This window comes from Sylvia atricapilla, chromosome 12 (assembly GCF_009819655.1).
Source record: "Sylvia atricapilla isolate bSylAtr1 chromosome 12, bSylAtr1.pri, whole genome shotgun sequence".
NCBI lineage: Eukaryota > Metazoa > Chordata > Aves > Passeriformes > Sylviidae > Sylvia > Sylvia atricapilla.
In genome coordinates, this window is record NC_089151.1 from 3,615,388 (window position 1) to 3,637,231 (window position 21,844).

At 48.6% G+C, this 21,844-nt stretch overlaps 1 protein-coding gene across 1 annotated transcript; it reads left to right on the top strand.

Moving 5' to 3' along the window:
* The first annotated feature begins 97 nt into the window (after positions 1 to 97).
* COTL1 (coactosin like F-actin binding protein 1) lies at positions 98 to 20,227 on the top strand. Its single transcript, XM_066327525.1, has 4 exons — positions 98 to 268; positions 585 to 667; positions 10,437 to 10,594; positions 18,886 to 20,227. The coding sequence occupies exons 1-4, from the start codon at positions 192 to 194 to the stop codon at positions 18,994 to 18,996; spliced, it is 429 nt and encodes a 142-aa protein (XP_066183622.1). The 5' UTR covers positions 98 to 191; the 3' UTR covers positions 18,997 to 20,227.
* Positions 20,228 to 21,844: the final 1,617 nt, after the last annotated feature.

Genomic DNA, 21,844 nt, shown 5'->3' on the forward strand with positions numbered 1-21,844 from the left:
GGCCGGGGCAGGGCCGGGCGCAGCCGAGCCATTGGCGGCGGCGGCGGGGGCGGGCCGGCGGCGGATCGCGGGGCTCGGCTCGGCTCGGCTCGGCTCGGCTCGGCTCGCTCAGCGCCGTGCGGCAGCAGCGGCGGCCGCGGCCACCCCCAGCTCCGCGCCGCTCCGCGCTGCCCGCCCTCCCCTTCGGCCCCATGGCCACCAAAATCGACAAGGAGGCGTGCAGGGAGGCGTACAACCTCGTCAGGGACGATGCCACCGAGGTGAACTGGTAAGGCGGACCCCCGGCATCAGCCCCCCCTGCAGCCCGGACGGCGCTGGGATTCCCCTGTCCTCTCTCCCCGCTCCTCAAAGGGCTCCCTCCTCCTCTTCTCCTCTTCCCAAAGGATTGGTTTATTTACGGTCCGTTCTTCCCCATCTCCGTTCCCTTCCTTGAGACTGTGGCTGTTCAGCGTATTCTTCGCCTTCCCTTCCCCCATTCCAAAGGGTGACTTTTAAATGTGTTATTCCCCTTTCCTTCCCCCCCCCTGCGGAAAGGTGACTTTTAACTGTGTTATTCATTCGCCTTGTCTTTTCCCTCCTCGAAGGGTGACGTTTAAGTACAACGGCTCTACAATCGTCCCTGGAGACCAAGGGGTAGACTATGAAACCTTTAAAAGGAAGTGCACAGGTAAGCTCCGTCTCCGTTGCTTTGGCCGCTCTCTCCGCCCTTGCTGCTGCCCGGGCCGAGGGGGAAAGGACGGGAGCAAACTTGGGGAATTGGGATTAGTGCTGCTGCTGCTTGCCCCGTGGCCGCCCTGTCCTGCGGGATCGCCTTTCCAGCTCCACGGAGTGCAACTCCCTCAAGTCCATAGTCCAGCGGGTCCTTTGTCTCACCCTTAGACTTCAGGTCCTCTGGGCTCTTTCTCCCCTCTTTGCACAATCTTTCTGTGCTGCTTCTCGGTTATAAAGCAGATAAAACGCGTGATAAGCAACGGGCGCCTCGTTTGGAAATGCAATTTCAGAGCAAAACCGACTCAATTGTCGTGGCTAGAAAGATGCGGTCATAGAGAATGAAACACTTATAAAATTCTTCTGAAAATCATAGCACTGAGGTAACTGCAGTTGGAAGGCTTGCTGGGATTTTTAAAGAGCACAAAACCTGAGCTGAGCTCGAACAATACCGCCCTGCAAACAATCGCAGATGTGGCGTTGCACAAGCGCAAGTGTTGCGGCTCCAGGTTTAAACGTGGCAGTCGATTGTTGAGCCGCCGGCTGCGGAACATTCAGGGCAGGAACAAAGCCTGGGGAAAATGAAAATGCATTGAGGAGCGTTTGAACTCCGTCTGATCGTGACTTTTGATGAGTTTCACCAAAGCAGGGTTTGAGTTTTGTCTCAGTTTTCCTCCTGTCTTGGCTGCTAGTTAACGATGTCACCAAGTGAGGTGAGATACGGAGGATTGCCTGCCGTGGGGCTTGGCTGTGCTTTACTGAGTGAAGGGGAGAACTCCCAGGGGTGTAACCGAGGGCAGGACGGGATCAATCACAGGAGAAAAGTGCATTTTAGTCCTTGGAAAGGAGCCATGAGATGAAGGTGCTTTGGGCTGCTCTGCTGTGATGTTGGCCATGGGGTCTCACGGAGATTAATGCAGCCACTCGTTTCCAGCTGTTCTCGAGAACCTGCAGGGAAAACTCTCAGAACTAAGAAAGGTCCTGTTGTGGTTGGTGTCAGAAGAGTCACTGATCACTTCACTGCAGGAACTCCTTCCCACTCGACTCCCTTTAGTGGGCAACAGAAGGGAAAAGCAATTACCTGGAATCCAGGGAATCCCGGGGCTCGGCACTTTGGAAGTTCATGGCAGTGGTTAATTGTTCCCTTGGGAGGACAATGACTTCAAGATCTGAGTGCCAAGTTCTCTGTCTCCTCTCCTGGCCAACTTAACCGAGTATCTCTGGTGTCTCCAGACACCTGAGGATTGCAGGGCTTCCCCATTTATTTCTCTCCTTCTCCATTTATTTCTCTCCTTGCCTTTATACAGTCCACGTTTTTCTTTTTGTCTGAGCTGATTTTTAAATGTTTTTTTCTGCATGGGACTCCTTTAAGAACTTGCTCTCCTCTATTCTGTGGCAAAGGGAATCCTTTTCTGGAGTGGCTGAGCAGGCAGAGGGGCTTTGGCAGAGCACAGGCATGAGTTGGGTGGGATGGGATGAGGATGACAATGAGTGGAGGCACACGCTGCACTCTGGAGAACACATTTGTGTTCTTAACAGGGATTATAAACAGGGTTTATTAACAGGCTGTTCAAACCAAGATGGCCCCAAGACAGAAAAAAAGGGGAATTTTCCATATTTTAGAAATCAGCTCAGTAAGGGAAGAGTTAAATACGTGGGTCTATTGTGAGCCTTTAATGGGGAGCTAAATCCCTTAGAGCTGCTCCATTGCTCCCTTTCTCTGTTCCTTCTTTCCCTTTCCCTTGGCATGCACCTGCTGAGGGCTGCTCCCCGGCAGACCAGAGTCAAAGAGTTGTCCTCAAACCCACCTCTGGAGCACAGCTGGGTGAGGCTTAACAAAAAGGCAAACTGAGGAGCCTTGTCCTTGCCTGTGAGCGGAAAAGGATCTTCCTCCACCCACCAATTTCGGTGCTGCGGTTGGGGAAGGAAGAGATGCAAGTTTTGGAGGCTCCATCTGTGCAGCAAACCTTCACCTGGCCTGCTAGACATAGCCAGGAATCAAACCTTGTGCCAGCAGTGAGGTTGGAGCTTTCCTTCCCATCTGGAAGAAAGTGGAAGTGGAGTTGGTTGGAATTATGTCCGCTGAAACAAAGTCAATAAAAAAGAGTAGCAAGGGATGGGGAAAGCTGTTAAATATTATTTCTTTTCGTTGCTACATCTCTTCCCTCCTGGTCTCTTTCATTTCCTTTTTCATTTCACCGGAGGGGAGAAGAGCTGCTCTCACTGCAAACAGCTTCAGAAAACGCGATAAAAAATTTTTTAAAAAAAACTTGGTATCAGAATAAACTTCACTGTTTGTGAGAAACACTGCCCCGAAAGCCACAAAGTGCTGCAGCTGCCTCTGGTAGAAGCTGAGCATCATTTGGTGGTCAGAGGTGAGAGCAGAAGCTGCGATTTCCAATCTCCTCATGCACAGAGTCACCGTCAGAGCTCACTCTGCTCCACTTTCTGCCGTGGCTGTTTCTGAGCTGCAAACATCCCCGTCCCCCCTTTCTTTAAGAGCCATTCTCATTAAAAGCACCTCACTTGGTGCACATTGCTCCCCTGGAGGGCTTTGGGAGGCAGCACGGGAGGGATCACTGCTGATCCCTGTGCCCCAGGACCAGGGAGGGCTTTTGTACCAGCCTGGAAGATTTTTGCCTGTGTGGATGTCCTGCCTTGTGCAGTGACAGAGGTCAGGGGGCTGCTGGTAACAGGGCTGCGTTTGGGCTTTTTCCCCCCCCTCTATCCATAACTCTTTCCATGCCCATCACTCACTCTGTGAACCTCCTGGGGCACCAGCGTCGCTGGGGACAAAGGGAAAGGAGAGAAACTGAAATTGCTGCTTTTAGAGGAAGTAGCAGCTCAGGGAGGCCGTGTCAGGAAGCAGCTCTGCACACCTCCAGCAGCCCTCAGCACATGTGACAGAGCTGCTGAGCCAGGAGCTGCTGCTGTCCCTGCTGCGGGTTCAGTCCTTCTCTGCTGCACTCTCAGACACACGTCCCACATCACACCTGCGTCTCACAGATCCTGGCGTGTGGAGCCTTTTCTTCCTTAGATCCTCACTAAGCTTCGTGTAGGAACAGAGAGGTTTGACAAATGGCACCATTAAATGATCACATTTTCCCATCCCCGTTTGGGGACAGCAATTGCCACTCTTAGAGGGAGGAAACGTGCAAAGAAGAGCTTCTTCAGTGCCCTTTTGTCCAGGGTGCTGGGGTGATGCTGCAAACACAGCCTGGACCCTGGACTTCTGCGTGTCAGTCTTTGTCATGCTGTGGCTGCCAAGGTCTGTTTGTCACAGCTCTGACACTGCTGGGAGGCAGCAGACCCTGCCTTAGAGCCAGGCATTCACCTCCTCTGTCCTCCAAAGCCCCACGTGCATGGGCTTTGAGCATGGCCACGAGCACCTCTCCTCCAGCCCACCCCAAAGTAAAGCCAGAGAGGTTGGTTTAAGCCACTGGCACATCCCTGTGTGATTTGGAGGTGGCTGCTGGGGGCTCTTCCTCTTGCAGTGCTGCCTCATGGCCAAAGTCCTGCCTGTGCCGGCCCTTGTCTGACCCAGAGAGTCTGGAGACCAAAGCTGAGGACATTCACTGTCTCAGGGTCATTCAACACCCCCTGTGTCTTCTGGCTGAGGACTGGTTGGTCTTAACAGCACAGATTACCTCTGCATTAAACAAGGACTTAATTCAAGGCTTCTGATCCATTTTACCTCCCAGTCCCAGCTCTTGCCTCTGCAGATGGCCTGGCTCCAGAGGAAGCATTAATTTGGTGGTTAGTACTGCATGCCATCAGTACACTTTGAAGAAAAGCAGCTGAGCTGGTGCATTTGAAGCCAGAAAGAGATAAGAGTTGAAGGTTATTGTATGGAAGGATGTGACAGCTCTTAGGATTTTTTTTTTTTTTAATGTTTTTAATTTCAAAGTCTTACAGCTGAGCTGGTGATGCTTTGCTGAGAAGGGTGGAATGAGGTACAACTGAAATGACATCCTATGGAACTTTTGTGTGTGTCTGTTGTACCTGACTGCCCTGGACATTGCCTCAGTGTCTGTATCATGAAGCAGCAAAGCAACACATTGGCTCTGTCTGTGGTTTAATTTTATTTTTTTTTTAGTGTGTATTCTGCCATTAAGCAATGGAGTGGTCAGAAGACTGTATTTTCCCCCTCATGCCATATGTGAACAGCTGTTTTCAATGCATCTCTGACAAAAGAAATAATGAGCCTTTTATTTGGAAAGCCCCAGTCCAGATAAATAATTGCAATGACAGCATGAAATGGGATAGTTATTCATGTGTCTGAAAAGATCAGCCTAAAACTACACTGGGCATTCAGCAGCAGGAAGAACAGAAAATCTTTGGTCTGAAAAAAAGTACCCTATAAAATCATTTGGGGTTGACATAAAATATTAGAAAATAGAAACAGAATTGGCTCCTTACAAAAATACAAGTTTTTTGGGGTTTAGATCAATTGTCCCAGAAAGCCTGGGCTGCGCCTTTTAAATGTAGGAGCTGTGAGTTGAGGGATCACCAAGGTTACGTTGGCACCTGAGGTTGTAGGAAAGATTTGTAAAAACACACGAGGACATATAATGAGATAGGTGCTTATCTGCATTTGGCTGCATCTTAAGTTGCTAAAATGGGCCTTGTAAATCAATCTCCTACTGCTTTTGTTTTTCCTCTTCAGCCTTCGTCTCTCCTGCTTTCCCTTACTGGCTATTTCGAGGAAGACCTGGGGCCATGGGTGGCTTATGGAATTTGTCACCCTGCCCCTGTGCCCTCCCTGCCTGTGTGGACGTGCTCTGGGCAGGGTCACAGCATCTCTGGCTGCCAGCTGGAGCCCAGGCTTAGCCTGGCCCTGCCTGGGGATGGGCTGTGGCTTTAGGGAATATTCTCACTGGGTTTTGTGGGACTACCTCACCAGGTCAAGGCCCGCAGTGATGGTAACTCTTTGGGTTTGTGATGTTTAATTAAAGCGTCGCAGTTGTGGGGCTGCCTTTGCCATCCCCTGGGGAGGCACAGGAGCAGGGAAAGAAGAGCTTTGTGCCTTTTGCCTGCCCTTTGTTTTGGCCAAGCACCACCACCATTCCTTCCTCCAGGGAAGAGCTGGGTCCCCTTTGGCTCCCACTCTGCCCTCAGTACCTGCCCAGGTCAGGGTCAGGGTCAGGGTCAGGGTCAGGGTCAGGGTCAGGGTTAGAGTTAGGGTCAGGGTTAGAGTTAGGGTCAGGGTTAGGGTTAGGGTCAGGGTTAGGGTCAGGGTCAGGGTTAGGGTTAAAGTTAGGGTCAGGGTTAGGGTTAGAGTTAGGGTCAGGGTCAGGGTCAGGGTCAGGGTTAGGGTCAGGGTTAGGTTTAGGGTCAGGGTTAGAGTTAGGGTCAGGGTTAGGGTCAGGGTCAGGGTTAGGTTTAGGGTCAGGGTTAGAGTTAGGGTCAGGGTTAGGGTCAGGGTCAGGGTTAGGGTTAGGGTCAGGGTTAGGGTTAGGGTCAGGGTTAGGGTCAGGGTTAGGTTTAGGGTCAGGGTCAGGGTTAGGGTCAGGGTTAGGGTCAGGGTTAGGTTTAGGGTCAGAGTTAGGGTTAGGGTCAGGGTCAGGGTCAGGGTTAGGTTTAGGGTTAGGATTAGGGTCAGGGTTAGGTTTAGGGTCAGAGTTTGGGTTAGGGTAACCATGACCAGGGTAGAGAAACCATGACTGGCCCTGGGCTAGCAACAATCCCCTGTGGGGTCATTTTCCCAAGCACTTGTGTCCCCGCACTCCCATTTGCCACCCCTGGAGTCACCTGGAGGAGGTTTGGTGCCCCAGCAAAGCCCAGTGGTGGCCCTGGGGTCAGACACATCTGAGATGGTTTAATGAACACGTTGGGGTGGAGCAAGGCAGCCCTGCACGAGATCTGTGGGCTTAGTGCTGGGTTTAAGAGATAAAAACAGTGTAGGAAGAGGTAGGGAACATTTCTGTCTGCACTTGTAGCCACGTGACCACACGGCTGACTGAAGAAGTGGAAAATTGACAAATTAATCTAAAATTAATCCAATTGAAGCAAACAAATTAAATCTTCCTGGTACCCGTCATGCGCTGTAGTAATTCCTGTTGAATAGAAGACAAAAGCAGGTCAGTCCATCACCTGCCTTGCTGCCTGTGACCTTGATTCAGCAGGCAGGTGAAGCTGGGAGCAGCGTTTTTATCGTGGCACATCTCTGGCTTGGCCATTCAGAGCCCTCAGCCTGAGAACCGTGACGGTTTGACAGCGTGTTTCTTTCCTGCAGCTATTATCTTTTACTGATGACTCACTGCATTTTAATCTAACGGGGAAATTTTCACTACAGCTGAACCAAAGCACTTGAGTGGATGTAGAAAAAGGGAAGGATACCATGAAGGAAATCTCTGTAGTTTGGCGTCAAGCTCTGTTGACAGCCAAAGGCAGCTTAATGAGAATATTTGGAAAATCCTGCCTTAGTGATTAACAGTTTGGAGAAAAATACCAAGTGATGCTCGTTAAGGCATTCATTGCCCTGCTCATTGTTTGTCCAGCCATTGGGAAAGGAGTCGTGGTATTAATTGAATTAACCTTGTTAATTTCTGCTGTCTGGATCTTGTGCCATCTCAAATAAAGCTGCTATTTCCCTCCTCCCCAGATCAGTTATTCCCTTCTACCTGCCCTGGAATTCCTGCCTCAGTGGCTGGGAAGGGGGTGGCACAACACTGGGCAGGATTTCCTCTTTCAGGGGAAATCTACGCTGTCTTTCTGTGATTTGTTCTGCTCCCCTCACTCCCAGCAAATCCCTAAAACCACCGTGAGTGGTTTTGTGTGAGAAGGGGGTGGTGGATGCTAATGCCGTGAGATTTCTCCGGGAATTGGCACTGATGGCACTGATGACTTCCAGCGTGGGGAGCTGATCCGGCAGGGCAGAACTGATTAACTGTGAAAGAGGAAAGCTGGGAGCAGGAAAGAACTTGGCGTTTTGATCCCCTTATCACTCGGAACACGCCTCACACTCATTGTGAAACTCAGCCACTTCTGCTGGGGGATTTTGACCTCCGGTTGGAGAGGCTTATACCCCTGAGCTAGCGCTAAAAACCCTCCCCATCCGTCCCTAATGTCCTTTTAGGAACAGAGACATGGTAATTGCTCAGGGCTCCAATCCACATTCCCTCTCGGTGGGACTCACTGCGAGCTAAGGCATCACATTTGTGCTAAATCCCCAGGGCTGAAAGCTGGGGCAGCTGAGGAGCCTGCTCTGCCTCCAGCAGGGATGGAAAATCTGGGGGGAGACAGGAGGAGACAGGACCCAGCTGGGGTGTGACCCCTTCAAGCCCCCACAAGTGAAGCAGCCCCAGGAAAATCTGCCCAAGAGGGGACTCAGAGCTCCAGGCCGACCTCAGGTGCTCATTAAACCTCCCTGGACGGAACAGGGTGAAGTAAGAGGTGTTCATGCTCAGGTGATCTCATGGATAAGAGCTGGGATTGCTGGGTTTGCCTCTCTCTAGTGTCACTGAGCTGCTTTCAGCCAGGATGGGCAAGCACGGGAAGTTCTGCTGAGAAGCAAATCCTGCCGCTGCCAGTGAGCTGTGGGTTAATGGAAAATGGAAATTATTCTCATAGACAAATTCACAGAATCCCAGAATGGTTTGTGCTGCAAGGGGCCTTAAAGATCATCTCATTCCAGTCCCATCATAAGCAGGGACACCTTCCACTATTCCAGGCTGCTCCAAGCCCCATCCAACCTGGCCTGGGACACTTCCAGGCATGGGACATCCCTGGAACTTCCCCTCTGTGCTGTTATCAGTGGAAAAAACCACTGATTCTCCACATTAATTCTCTTTTCCCAGTATCTTTATTATAAAGAAGCATATCCAATGTTCAGGCTCTGTGACACTGCAGGAGGTCCCAGCACTCAATGCCACTAAAGGGCTTTCCAGGACTGTTCCCAGAGGAGCCACAGGACGATTCTGGGCAGAGCTTGGCCTCCTTTGCTGTCGGGGCTGGGGAAGCAAGGCTTGCTCCTGGATCTGTTTCACTGTAACATGTAATGGCAGGGGATTTACTGTCTCACTTCCCTTTGGGTATTTCCTGGCTGTCGCTTCATTTATGGGTCTAATCAATCTTGGGAAGAGGATTTACTGCCAGAACCAGGAGTCTCCACGTGTGTTTCTTACACTCACCAGGAGCAGGGTAACTGAGGGAGAAGTTTTGTTTGCCTGCGTTGTTGATACACGACTCTTTCTCTCCTTCCAAAGATCCATCTGGACTTTTTCCCCTGAATATGATCTTTCTCTTTGTTTCTATTTTGAATTCTTCAGAGGAGTTTGTTTTGAGCACTGTACTGGCTCACACACCCCCCTACATCCATTTTCCAGTTTGCCCAGTATTACTCAGTAAGTGACAACAAAATTAAAAAGAACAGAGAGAACAAAACAGGGAGAGCAGAGGTGGAATTTTTTTCCCACTTAAAAAAAGTCTTCTCTTTTATCAAGGAGACTTTGTCCACACTTTGGCAAATGAGAGTGTTAAAGAAGCTCTGAGATATGTCAGCTTGCAGAGAATATCCAAATTTTTTTTTTTTAACATTGATTTCTAGCAGCTTTTTTTTCTGTGGATGGGACCAATTTTTAGCTGCTTCTCCCCTGTCTCCAGAGCTCTTGGGGCTGTCCTGGCTGCTCACGGAGCGTGCTGGGGATGTTGGCAGTCATTCCTACACCTGGAGCCTACATTTTCACCTGGCAATTAGTCAACCCAGCAAATCCCTCTAAGGCACGTTGAACTGGTCACAACAAGTGTGCCAGGATTACCAGGAGTCTTCTCAAACAGCAGCTTTGTTCTTCTGGCTTGAGTCATCTCCTTTGAAAGGCCTCGAGTGACCTCGGAGAGATGAAGGAGCCATGATGGGGAATATTGAGAATATTCCACAATTGCACAAGTGTCCAATCTGCTCTGCCATTTCTGCCACTCCTGGTGGAGCCTGGGGTTGCAGGGGGATGGTGTTGCTGATCAGGAAGGCTCCCAACTGCTCCATGAGTCACCAGGAGATGGAGGAAGGAGCTCTTTGAGATAAGAGCCTACAAGGTTGTCACACATATGGCCAGGCTAAATCAGTCTGGTGTGATGTAGCACAAACCAGCTGTGAAGCAAAGATCAGCACAGTTCTAAAGTCCAGGACTTTTCCCTCCAGGGCTTTGTAAGGAGTAGTAAAACACACCTGGGCCAGTAATTGCAGATTTTTCTTTTCCTCTTTCTTCCCCTCTTCTTCTTGTAAACTCATACTACAAGTGAGCCAGAAATGAATGGAAGGAGGGAGAAAGATCAGATTTTTCCCAATGGCCAGTTTCTTGTAGTGTTATAAAATGTGACCCTAATCCTGCTGTTCGATAAGAAAGAGACACCAGGATATCCCTTTCTTGCCTTCTTCACCAGACCTGCAGATGAACCATTTGGCTGACTGTGTAACTGGGGTTAGCTCTGTGCTCTTGACCTGCCTGCTGACTGGATTTTAGCCATTTCCACTGTGCTGGGGGGTGTCCAGCACAGCCACTTTCCTCCCAGTAACTCAGAGAACGCAGAAGAGGCCGAGATACCACGGGCAGAGCACACCTCATAAACACAGGGCATATGAGCAGAGACCCTGATTCCCAAATGCTGGCATTGAAACACGGGATCAGTGCCTTGCCTTGCTGTTTGAGAGCAACAGGCTCACCCTGGAAAAGGGGAAGACAGGGATGTTCCTGGGTTTATTCACTTTGTCCCTTCTTTGCCCCCCGCAGATGACGTGCGATTGTTCGGCTTTGTCCGATTCACCACCGGCGATGCCATGAGCAAGAGAGTCAAGTTTGCCCTCATCACCTGGATTGGAGAGGATGTCAGTGGCCTGCAGAGAGCCAAAACTGGGACTGACAAGACTCTGGTCAAGGAAGTAGTACAGGTAACTTCTTTATTATGATCCTAACCAGCGGCTCCCCTTGTTGTTTTCTGTACGAGCACCAGCAGGAGGGAGAGAGAGGGAAGGATTGGCTCATCCTCCAACTTAGGAGTTAATCCTTTAAAAAAGAAGACAATTTCCTACAGCCTGTCTTCCTCCTAGGAAGGCTTAACATCTGCCCTTTGAGCACTCAGGCATAAAGAACCACCTTTTGAGCTTAAGGCTGCCTTAGCTGTTTCATGAGGAGGGAATTTGTGCACTCCTCTCCTTGTCACCGCTGAGATGTCTCCCATCCCCTTCCTCGACATGGGAATAATTCAATATTGAATGCTCCTGAGCAGTAATAAGTTAAGCAGGTAAAATTAAACAGGAAAACCCACACCCTTGTTTAAACTTCTCCGGAGGCCTTTTGTCTTTGCGCAGTGAATTTGTGGAGCTAATCACCCCAAGTCTGAAGTCCCTGTTGCACCAATTAACTAACTCTTAATAGCTAACTAGATGTGAACAGGCTTTGTTTGGCCTTGGGCGTAGCAGGGGAAAGAGAAATGTGCTCAGTGCAAGTGAGGACAAACAACAGCCAGGAGAGAAGTGACTCGAGGGAGGCTGCCCAGAGCCACAGCTGAAACCTGCCTGTGATGGAGAGGATGCTGATGTTTGGAATGTTGCTCCTGGAGAAGGATTTAAAGCAAAATTAGCTCTTCCAACGAAACATAGAACCTGCTAGCCAGAGCCTGAGAAATGATTTTGTTTATGCTCTTGGAGAAACTGGCTGATGATTAAATGACTCCCCCTCAGTAACTGAGCTCTTGCCTGTGTAAAGAAATCTCCCAATAGGACACTGTGAAGGGTGAGAATGAAGCCCCCACTCGACTCTTTGGTAGTTTATATGACACAGAAGATTACCTTTAGATAAGAAGAATGAAGATAATGCATTCCTGTCTTTCCAGAAGATAAACTCTGGTGCTAAATGTTTCAGTATGACAACGACTCAGAGGGGTCTGTTCTCCAAAGAAACTTCCAGAATGACACCTGAGAGATAGGAAAGCAAGTTTCTGCTCATGGGAAGCAGCTGGAACTGCGTAATTGTAGCTGGAGACAAAATTATAGACTACTAAAGAGTGACTCTTACATGAGTCACTAAGCCCAAGATTTTCTTAAAAATCTGTTTAGACAATGTAGTCTTGTTGAGTTGAATAGCATTCCTGAGCACTGTGCTCAGATCTGTCCCTAGGTCTGTTACATATAATTTGCAATTTCACTTGTTTCATCTTTGATTAGTAGTCTGTACAAGTTAATAATCTGGTGGAGCATTAACCATTCTTGGCTGTTACTTAAAAGCTTTCATATTCCAATTAGTCTGTACTGAAATACAAAAACAATACAACTGGTGCTTGATGCACTTTTACTGAGCAACCTTGTCTATAAACCCCTGCAAAGCATTCCTGAAGGTCTCAGCAATGGTGATCTCCTCTCCAGAAGAAATTATCTGGACAAGTATTTTGAATAGTTCTTGATAGGCAACTGAATCCATCTGAGTGGAGTGAGATAAAAACAGAACTATTTTCTTCTTTTTATGCCTGTGACCTTGCAGATAATCTGTCAAAATGAACAAGGACAAGAAAGTCCAACTGAAATTTAACAGAGGGAATTTATCCCAGAGCTATTTCACTCTTAGCAGTTCCCTTGACCTTCAGGTACATTCTCAGTCGTCTGTTTTTAACAGAGATTATTTGAGTTGTGAGTTATACACAGAAAAATACACTTGGGTTTTGTTTGGTTTGGTTTGTTGGTTTTTTTTCCTGTAATGATAAACTACAAATCTGAGTCAGTGTTGGTTCACCATTTGGGTGATGAATAAGTAGTGCCCTAAGGTAACTAAGGTGGGAGTTTTTTGGTCTGCAAACCCTGAACAGGATGGGCTCTGTGCACCCACCCCGCGGAAGGGTGGCACAAAGATGTTTTTTGTACAGCTTTAATCCACACAAGGGACAGGCTGGGATTCCAGAAGAGCAGCCCTTCACTCTGAGAATCCCTCAGTAAAACCCAAAGGGCTCTCACAATCTTGTACAATTTTCCACAGCAACTGTGAGTCTTAAATAAAGACCAAAGTGTGAGGGGATTCCTGCTTTGTGTCCTGTGCTGGGCTGATGAGCTGGGCTGAACAAGCACCAATAAATGTTGCTGTTCCTGCCGAAGTGAAAGCCAGTCAGCTCAGGCACCTCCTGCAGCACAGCCCAGCCCTGGGAGGAAGAGGATCCCACACTGGGATCATTAATGGGCTCCCAGAAGCCATAAGGAAAACACCAGGGACATTAACTGGTGAGGAGCAGATTCTGGGCTCTGAAAAAAGGGATGAGCTATTACAAAGCAAAGAGAGGAGCTGGGTTTTCCTGGCTTTTGTGTTCCTCCCTTGGAAGGGGGAGCAAGTCTGTGAAATCCCTGGGGAGGTGCCTGGGGAAGCGACACTGATAGTGAGTGCAGGAGGTTGCCAGAAAACCTCTCAGGAAGAAAGAACAATTGATTTTTAGCTGTAATAACTGTAAGAATGACAGGGATGGACCTCATCTGCTACAAATAGCTGTAGTTCTTCTGATCTGTGCTAGATGAGAGCCAGGTCTTCTGGCACTACTTGGGTCTAGCTTATTGCCTCTTTAATGTTGTGAAAAATGGCTTTTGAGTTTATTGTATTTCTTTTGGATTGCAGAAAAATCCATTTAAAGAACTATCAAGAGCTTTTATTTTTCCCCCACAGCCATTTATTTTACCATCCTTTCCTCCTTAAATCAGCTGGAAATGTGGGCTCAAGCCTTCAGCCTGGTCCAAGTAGTTCAGCTGGGAGCAGATCAGAAGTAAGGCCAGGATGAGGAATAAGTGTTTATTTGTATCTCCTTAGGGTCTAGCTAAGTCCTGCTGTGTGAGACTGCTGTGCAGGTGGAGACAGGGGGATGCACAGCTCCATCTTTTATCCACTGGGACTCTCTCCATGCCAAGGACAGAGCTAATGGGGGGAGCAGTGGCACATTTCCCATCGCAGGAGGTTGGTTGAGATGTTTGGGAGATCATTTCTGGGGTGGAGTCTCAACCTACCCCTAGAACAATCCAAACAAATGGGAACTTTATGGAGCTGTGACTTCTGCAAGGCTGCATCTGTTTGGCAGCGGCTGTGTGTCACCTCGTGCTCAGGGTGACCTGGCAGATGTGGACAGAGCCACCCCACAGCATTGGTGTCCCCTGCACAGCTGCACTTTGGTCACCCACAGCAAGGATGAGCCCAGGCGCGGGGGCTGTGGCACTGGGAGTGGCCCCCAGTGCTGAAATGGGGTGGTTTTGATATAAACACCAAAGAACTGGAGGCAGGACTTGGTTTCCTTCTGAGTGTTCCTTCCTCTCTGTGAACTCGTTGCCCTTCACGACTGCATTTCCTACCAGGAGATTTTAACTCTTCCTTAGGCAGCATTGGGGTCTTTTTACTGAATTCATGTCCTGCAGGACTCTCCCAGCAAAGGGACTGCCCAATCTTTGCCAATGTTGTCTGATTTTCCATGCATTTTGAGTCTGTTTTCATCAGCACTCCTTCCCCCACAAAGCCACGTGCTCTGTTATTTCCCTAATTCATATTCAGGGTAAAACAGCTCTGTTTCTGTGAGCAAATATTCGAGGCATTTTATTCATCATTATTTTTGGTGAGGAATTCATCTGGCTGTCGTGATGTCAGCAGCTCTACTGAGTTCCTGCTTTGCAGCTCATGCCCACATCTCTTTTTTTGCTCACCTTTCCCTTTTTCTCTGGATTCCTCACTGCACTAGTGATGGTGTCCCATGAGGCAGCACCCACTGATGGGGTCCCTGTCCCTGATCTTGGGAACACACAGAATTCCCTGTATGTGCTTTGGTTTTCTCATATCAGTACAGAGTCCTGACCAGAAGATTTAATAGCTAAATTAAACCAGAAGATTTAATCACTTTGTTAGAGGCAGTCAGGAAATCAAACTCACAGGGAACAGCTATGTCACAGCAGCTTGGAGAGTTACTCATGAGGGTGAGTGAGATCCTGCTGGGAAGGCAAACTAAATTCTCTTTTTTGACTGTGTTTCCTGTTCTGCTTTACTGTAATGACCATACTGAATGGAGATGGATTTACCAGAAGTCCTAGTTCACAATCAGCAGCTTCTCATCGCCCTGTGTCTGACACACAGACTTGTGACTCTTCCAGTGGGATGAAGCACAGACAGGGAGAATTTGCAGAGCAGCTAAAATGCAGCTCCCAGTGCTGAGACAAGTGTTTGCCAGAGGTTTGGACTGGCTTCTCTCAGTGTCTGGAGCTGGTCCATGTCAAACTGGCAGGGAGCAGATTTGAAGAGAGGGTTTTTGCTGAGCTGGGAGTCTGACAGCTGAGTGCAGGAGCAGGTTTGCTGGAGGCCTGGGACTCAGACCATGCTGCAAAAGAAGCCTGGGAGATGTCATCTCCTCTGTACTGCATGAGGATGAGATGACCAGTGCATGGGAATGGTGACATCAAGCACAGTAGAACTGAGGATTCTGAACATCAGCAGAAGCTGCTCCAAGCCCCAGTAAAAATCAAAGAAATAAAAAATGGCAAGAAGCTGCTCAGTTACCTGGCACCATCTGTAGCTGCTGAAAACCCAAGTGTCTTTAGGCTATACAAGGATTTTACTCCTGGCTTCAGGCTTCCCCAGCTGGGATTTAAAAGGGCCTCTGCAGATCTAGTTTGGTGTAATATCTGCACCACATGGATTTTCCCTTGGGCAATTTAGGGAGATTTTACGGCCCATATGCTAAACATTCAGGGCTTGGAAGATGAACAAAATCTACTCCACCCTTTTTTTCCCCCTTTAAGTTGGCTGGGAGAGAAGGATTGAGCTTTCTGCACAAATTTCATGCTTCCCAGGGAGGGATGCAGGCTCCTTCTTTGCTCCTGCATGGTTGGAGCCCTTTCAGTCTGTACCTGCTGTGGAGGTTGACACAGGGGACAAGATTCCAAATTTGGGACTCTTTGCTGCTCAGGCACAAAGAGCAGCTGGTGCCAGAGAGGTGCACTGGAGATCCAGGAGTGAACCTCAGTATTTCTGTGTCCTGTTCACTGCTCTGAGAGGCAAAGCAGAGAGGCTGTGGCCACTGCTGTGTTGTGAGAGTGATAAAGATAAATGGCATCATTGTTTTTGTTATCTGGACGCTGCTGGTGACTGGGGTGAAGACAAAGGCTAGAATTCACTGGCAGGGCTTGCTGTGGCTGTGGAAAGCCTGGGGCTGGGGGGAGGAGAAGGGAAAAGGAAGTGGAGGATGTAAGATGAAGACACAAATCAGCAAATCAAGGGCCCAAGCATCAGTTATGCCCTGTGCCTTGGGATTTGCACCCTGAGCAAGAGCTCAGCCTCAGAGAGCTCAGACAGTAAATTCAGAGTGATGACAGGGAGGCTGTGGCTGGAGAAGGTCGAGCAGGATGTTAAAATCAGAAATTGCAGGCACCAACCTCACCCAAAGCATCTTCCCTCCTTGGGGCCAGGCCTGAGGAGACACTGTGGGGTAAAGAGCCGGTGTGAGGAGCCCAGGAGGACCCTGAGAGGATGGAGTGAAGCAGAGTTATTAATAGCAGTGACCCAGATTGCACTCTGAGGGTTCAAATCTGGCACAAGAGGTGGCCCAGTCAGCTAAGAGGATATCTGAGAGTAGCTGGGAGCAGAACCCATCTGGCCACTGCTAGGGGGACACTGTTCATTCCTTGCAAGGTGTCTTGGTCGTCTGGTGTGAAATCGTGGCTGACGCCCACAGATCATCACCCAGGATTTGTCTGGGTAAATGTCTAGCTGAGGAGGCATCTGAGTAATTATATTTATTTTATGGCACACATAATTAATTCTCCTCTGCTCGGGCACGAGAGCACTTGCAGTTTTAATTTCAGAATCAGCTGGATTCTGCAGAGTGGGCACTGAAGAAAGCCCTCCTCACATTCATAAAATACACTTTTCATGGACTCCTTCTTGGAAATGGTTTTATGGACCTGCCTCAGTTCTCACTAAAGCAGGGCAAAGACTCACCCTGAAATCAGGTACTCCTGGATAATCTGCTTCCCAAGGTGAAGAAAATTTGTTAAACCTGGTACCATAGAAAAGGAATTGCAAAGGCTCAGCTCAAAACTCGCCTAGGCAACCCACCTCAGAGAGCATCAAATAGCTGAAAGTCCCGGGGTTGGTCTTAGCAAGGGCTGAGCTTTGCAGAGATCTCACCCCGGAGACCTGGAAGTAGGTCACTCATGAGCATGACTAAAGCTGATGTTTGGGCACTTTGCCTCTTTATTCAAAAAAAAAAAAAAAAAAGGATTTGTTTTCCTCCAAAAAGCAGTGTCTTTCCCATTTTCCCCGGACTCTGCCAAGCCGTGGATGAGTGCCTGTGCTGTGCCATGGCCAGAGGAGCACACGGAGCTGCTCTCAGCTCTCCCTACGCTGTGAAACACCATCAGCCGCAGCCTGGAGGAGGAGGAGCTGTTTTCCTCTCCCTTCCATTTCTCCCAGCGCTGTAAGAGGTGCTGAGCCTCTTTCAAGCCACGTCCTCCTCCACCCCCTCCTTTACCCGGCTCTGATCCCAAACCGAGACCCTTGAGACGCTGCCAATAAAGAGCTGTGCCATGGCTCTGAAAGCGATGAGAACCCCCCGGTGCCGTTGTTCCAGAGCCACGGAGACCCGCACAAGATTCCTGCAGCTCTCCCAAAGCTCTGCCTCCTTCTCCCATCGCCTATTTGGGGGAACTCACTGCCCAGGGAGTTGGGGCATTGCAGATTTCCCCAGACGTCACAGTGAAGCTGTTGGGGGTTTAATTGGTGTTTTTGGTGGGGTGCGATGGATGCTTTGTGTTTGTGGTGCTGGCTAAAGCTCCGCGGGCTGGGGGAAGGGAGGCTCACGCAGCGCTCTCAGTTGTGGTTAGGAAGGGGAGGAAAATGCTAAAGCAAGCAGCAGAGAGCCTGTTTGCTGAAATGGCTGTGCATACACACACATGGATGCCATGCCAGCCCTGCTGTGAGGCAGGAAGGACAGCCCCCACAAGGGGAAAAAAAACAACCCCCAGCTGCCCCTGCTCTGACAAGAGCCCTAAAGGTGCCCTGGGATCCCATTCTGCTCCCAGAAAGGGTTTGTGTGTCCACAGCCTCACATCCCAGCACTCTCCCAGGAGCTGCACAGAGCTCTCAGGCAGGGGGAAAAGGGAGTGTGTTCATCCAGCCTGTCCTCAGAGAGCACTGGGATCACAGAGCAGAGCCTGCCTGGGCCACTGTCCTGGCTTTGGCTGGTGAGAGCTGAAGATGGGAAAGAGGCACTGAATCCACTGGAGGAGCTCTGTTTGCTCCTGGTACCCCACTGATGCCTTACCAGGCTACCTAGAACAGAGTTAAAGGAATAAAGTGGGTATTTATTAAAAGGCTTTTAAAGGATTCACCTTGGGTATCCAACACAAGAGCCCAACAATGGCTCTACCCAAGATGGACATGTGGTCATGAGTTTTCACACTTTTATAAGTTTTGATCCATTTACATTTTGGGATTAATTGTCCAATGACAGCTTCAGGCTGTGAAGTTCCATCCTTCCAGTTTGCTCCCCTCAATTCCCTGTTGTTTGTACACTTGTAGCTGCAATGGTGTCCTTGGTTCTGGGGATGGAAAAGGATTTTGTCTCACTGAACAGTGAACTCGCTAACACTTTATATGAAGTTCAGAATTATACACTAATGCAGTACAGAATCTGGGAAATATGAAAGCTAAAACTTAGGGCATCACCATCATCCCTGTGCTGCTCAGTATTTCACTGAGACACTCTCCCCTCGGCTGGCAGGTGTGACCCCGTAGTGCACTCTGGTGTGGGGCTGTTCTTTTTTTAGGAGAAGGGGCCCTAAAAAGCGCACAGAGAGGATTAGTGACTTGCCCAGGATCATGCTGAGGGTCAGGGGTGGTCAGGAGGTCAATAATTTTGAGAGGTTTAGTTCACATACTGCGTAGGGAACTTGACCTAACCTGGCCTGTGCATCTCCAGGAAGAGCAGCTGCACCCCTGGACTGGGTCCTGCAGCCAGTCACTGTGGAAGTAGATCCATAACATTTTTCCAGGTTAACTGTTGGGTTTTGCCTTCACTAATCTTCTGTCTCATCCACAGCTTTCTGTTTATCATCCCAGCCACAGGAGATCAGGGTGTTCAGCTCAGACACCCAGGGAAGCTGGATAACCCATCTACATTCAGCTACTTAGAAAATATCCCCCTTTTTTTAACAGGCGTTTTCTTTCTCTCTTGCAGAACTTTGCCAAAGAATTTGTGATCAGTGACCACAAAGAGCTGGACGAGGATTACATCAAGAACGAGCTGAAGAAAGCAGGGGGGGCTAATTATGATGCACAGACTGAGTAAAGGCAGGATCCTCCTGGCACCATCACCTGGATCTCAAAGGGAGGGCAAAGGCACAACAAACTAACACACCTGAGAGATGAGGCAACTGAACTCCCCAGCTTTCTGTGGCTGCACCTAAGAACTCCCTTTTTTGCATACAGTGGACTTTTATTTTCCATTCTCTCTCATGAAACATTCCTCTCTGGGGCTCTGTTTTTTCTTTTTTTTTCCCCTCTTTTTTTTACTCATAACTCTGTCCGTGTTCTTGCACCTGTGGAATTTAGGTTTGGCCCTGCTTTGGTCCTATCCAGCCCTGTGTTTGTAGAGGCTTTGCCACTGTGTCCTTCTTCATGTCTGTGTGTTTTACTTGGGCTCAACCTGGTCTCTGAGGGAAGAAAGTTTGGGGGGAGTTCTGAACATCGATTACTTTAATTTTTGAAAAATTTGTTCTGACTGATATTCTTGGGAGTAACATTATTTGCTGTCCTAGGCTCAGATCAGCTTGAGATGACTTCCCTCAAACTTTGATTAAATCATCTGAGCAGAAATGTCCAGCTGAGACGTTATCTAACAGCTTAAACAACAAAGCCAAGAAACAAAAAAATTTCTTTGACTCCTGATAAATGGGAATAAATTTGCCTTAAACATTGCTTGACAGTTGCTATGCTCTGTGCTGCATATCTGTCCTTCCCTCTTAAAAATAAGATCCACCACAATCCTAAAGTGGGTTTTGTTGCTTTTTGGAGGTATCACAGCACAGTAAACTGAGGGGCTTAGAAATGTCTGGACACTTGGTCACTATTTTGTGTACGTTGGTCTGTGGGTTTGTATCTGACTTTCCTAATGCTGGGGCTCAGGAGGTGAAACTGAAATGCATAGATTTTCTTTTTTCAATGATGTCTGGAAAAAAAAAAAATAGCAGCTGCTGAATCCTTCCCTGCCCATGTCCTCCCTGGTTATTTTGCAGTGCAACACAACATCTTCAGTTCTTTGGGGCCTTTGGCAGTGAACATCAATGGAGCAGGGCAGCTCCATCCCAGCTGGGGTTAAATATTCAACAGCAGAGGCCCAGAGGGAACCTGGGCTCAGTTTGGTACCGAACTGGTTGTTTGTGGGGGCTTCTTTGTATGGCTTTTTTTAATTTTTCCATCAACGGTAACTGTCCCCAGAATTACATGTTGGGAGAGACTGTGGGGCTTGGGAGTCAGCGCTCTAAATCCATTACAGAAATAAATGTTTTTCAGGAACAGTTCTCAGCGACTCTGTTGTTCTTTTACCTTCCCTGCAACAAGCCCATATTTAGGAGGTTTCTTCATCTTTGGTGCAAAGCTTTGAGCTCCTGCAATCTTGGGGCTGTTAGGAGAATTAAACACTGGCTTAGATGTGAAATGATCCCAGTGCCTGCAGCCTTTGTCTGCTCATCTCTGCTCTGAGAGGCAGAGGTGACCACAGTGCACCTGACACGCTTTCTGTTCAGCAGCCCTACATCTCCATTCCCAGCGCCAAAAACACCAAGTGGGAATTGTAATTAGGTCAAAGAGAATTTCACAGCCATGGAAGATAAATGGAGAGAGGTCAGGAAGAGATTTGGGAATGAGAACAATCCTTTCAGACAAGTTTTGCAGCTTCCTGCACAGGATTACACATGAGGCATTACAATTCTGGACAGGACTTCCTAAACCTTTTCCTGAAAGAAGGGAAAGGGTTTCTTTTTCAGCACTGACAGCAGAGACAGGCAGGAGCTTTGCAGAGAGCTTGTGATGCTCTGAGGCTTTTCCTTACTGCTTCAGTGACCACGATAAACTTTAATTTGACACCCTGTGGCACAAATCTCAGCCTGCTTTTGAAGCCTGGCAGCACCAGCGCAAGAAATTCATCGGCACCAGCTGTGGTGGGGGCTCAAGACAGAGCTCAGCAGAGGCAAATCAGCTTTCTCAGCCTTCAAAGGCATCTCAGCAAGACAAATGGAGCACTTGTGTAGCCTTTGGCAAGCTGGGGCCAGGGATGGAGGAAGTGGAGGCATCACCCTGGCTCTGGTTGCTTCGCTATCCTTAATCCAGTTCTTGGAAGATGAAAAATCCCATATTCCCTCTTTGAATAACCTCTGTGGTCCACATGGACTCTCACACTGATCACAGGAATATCAAGTTTGCAGGCATCAGTGCAGCATTGCATGAGCAACACATGAGAAAAATGAGAAGGAATTAGTGATTTGTGATAAGAGGATAAATCTGTGTGGGGAAAAGTAGCCTAATGAATGAGAGTAATTGCAGAGAATCTGTGGGGTTGGGGTTTTTCCAACCTCAGTTTCATCTTTTAGGGCAGGCTGTGTAGGGATACCACCCTGCTGATGTTATGAAGAACTTTGTGAGGAAAAGTTGTGATGAGATGCACGGGAGCATTGCTGTTGCTCTGCCTTTGTCAGTGCTGAAAGAACCCACCGGGGAGTTGTTGTTTGTACAGTCCTGTCCCTCTGACAACTCTGCAACAGCCAAGTTAATCAAGCCCCTGCTTGTCAAAGCCTCAGTCGAACAGATTATCTTGGTCACAAAGAATGTCCTGGAAACACACCCAGCCGAAGCTGATGAATGCACATCCCAGGGGGATGCCTGGGAGTGTTGGGGGCAAAACGTGTTTCCAGAATTAAATGTTTCATTCTCTGTGTACTTCTCATTCCTGAGGAGCAATCTGAATTAGCCATTAAATGACTTTGTTTCTAGAATCTTGGTTATACTTCAGTATTAGGGATGGTTTTCCCTCAGGAGAGTGACTTTACTGGGGTTATGTCAAACCCTTACATTGGTGGTAGCAGCAGCTCAGCTGGTCCAGGGGCTGCACAAGCCTGGCAAAACTCACAATCTGTTCTGCA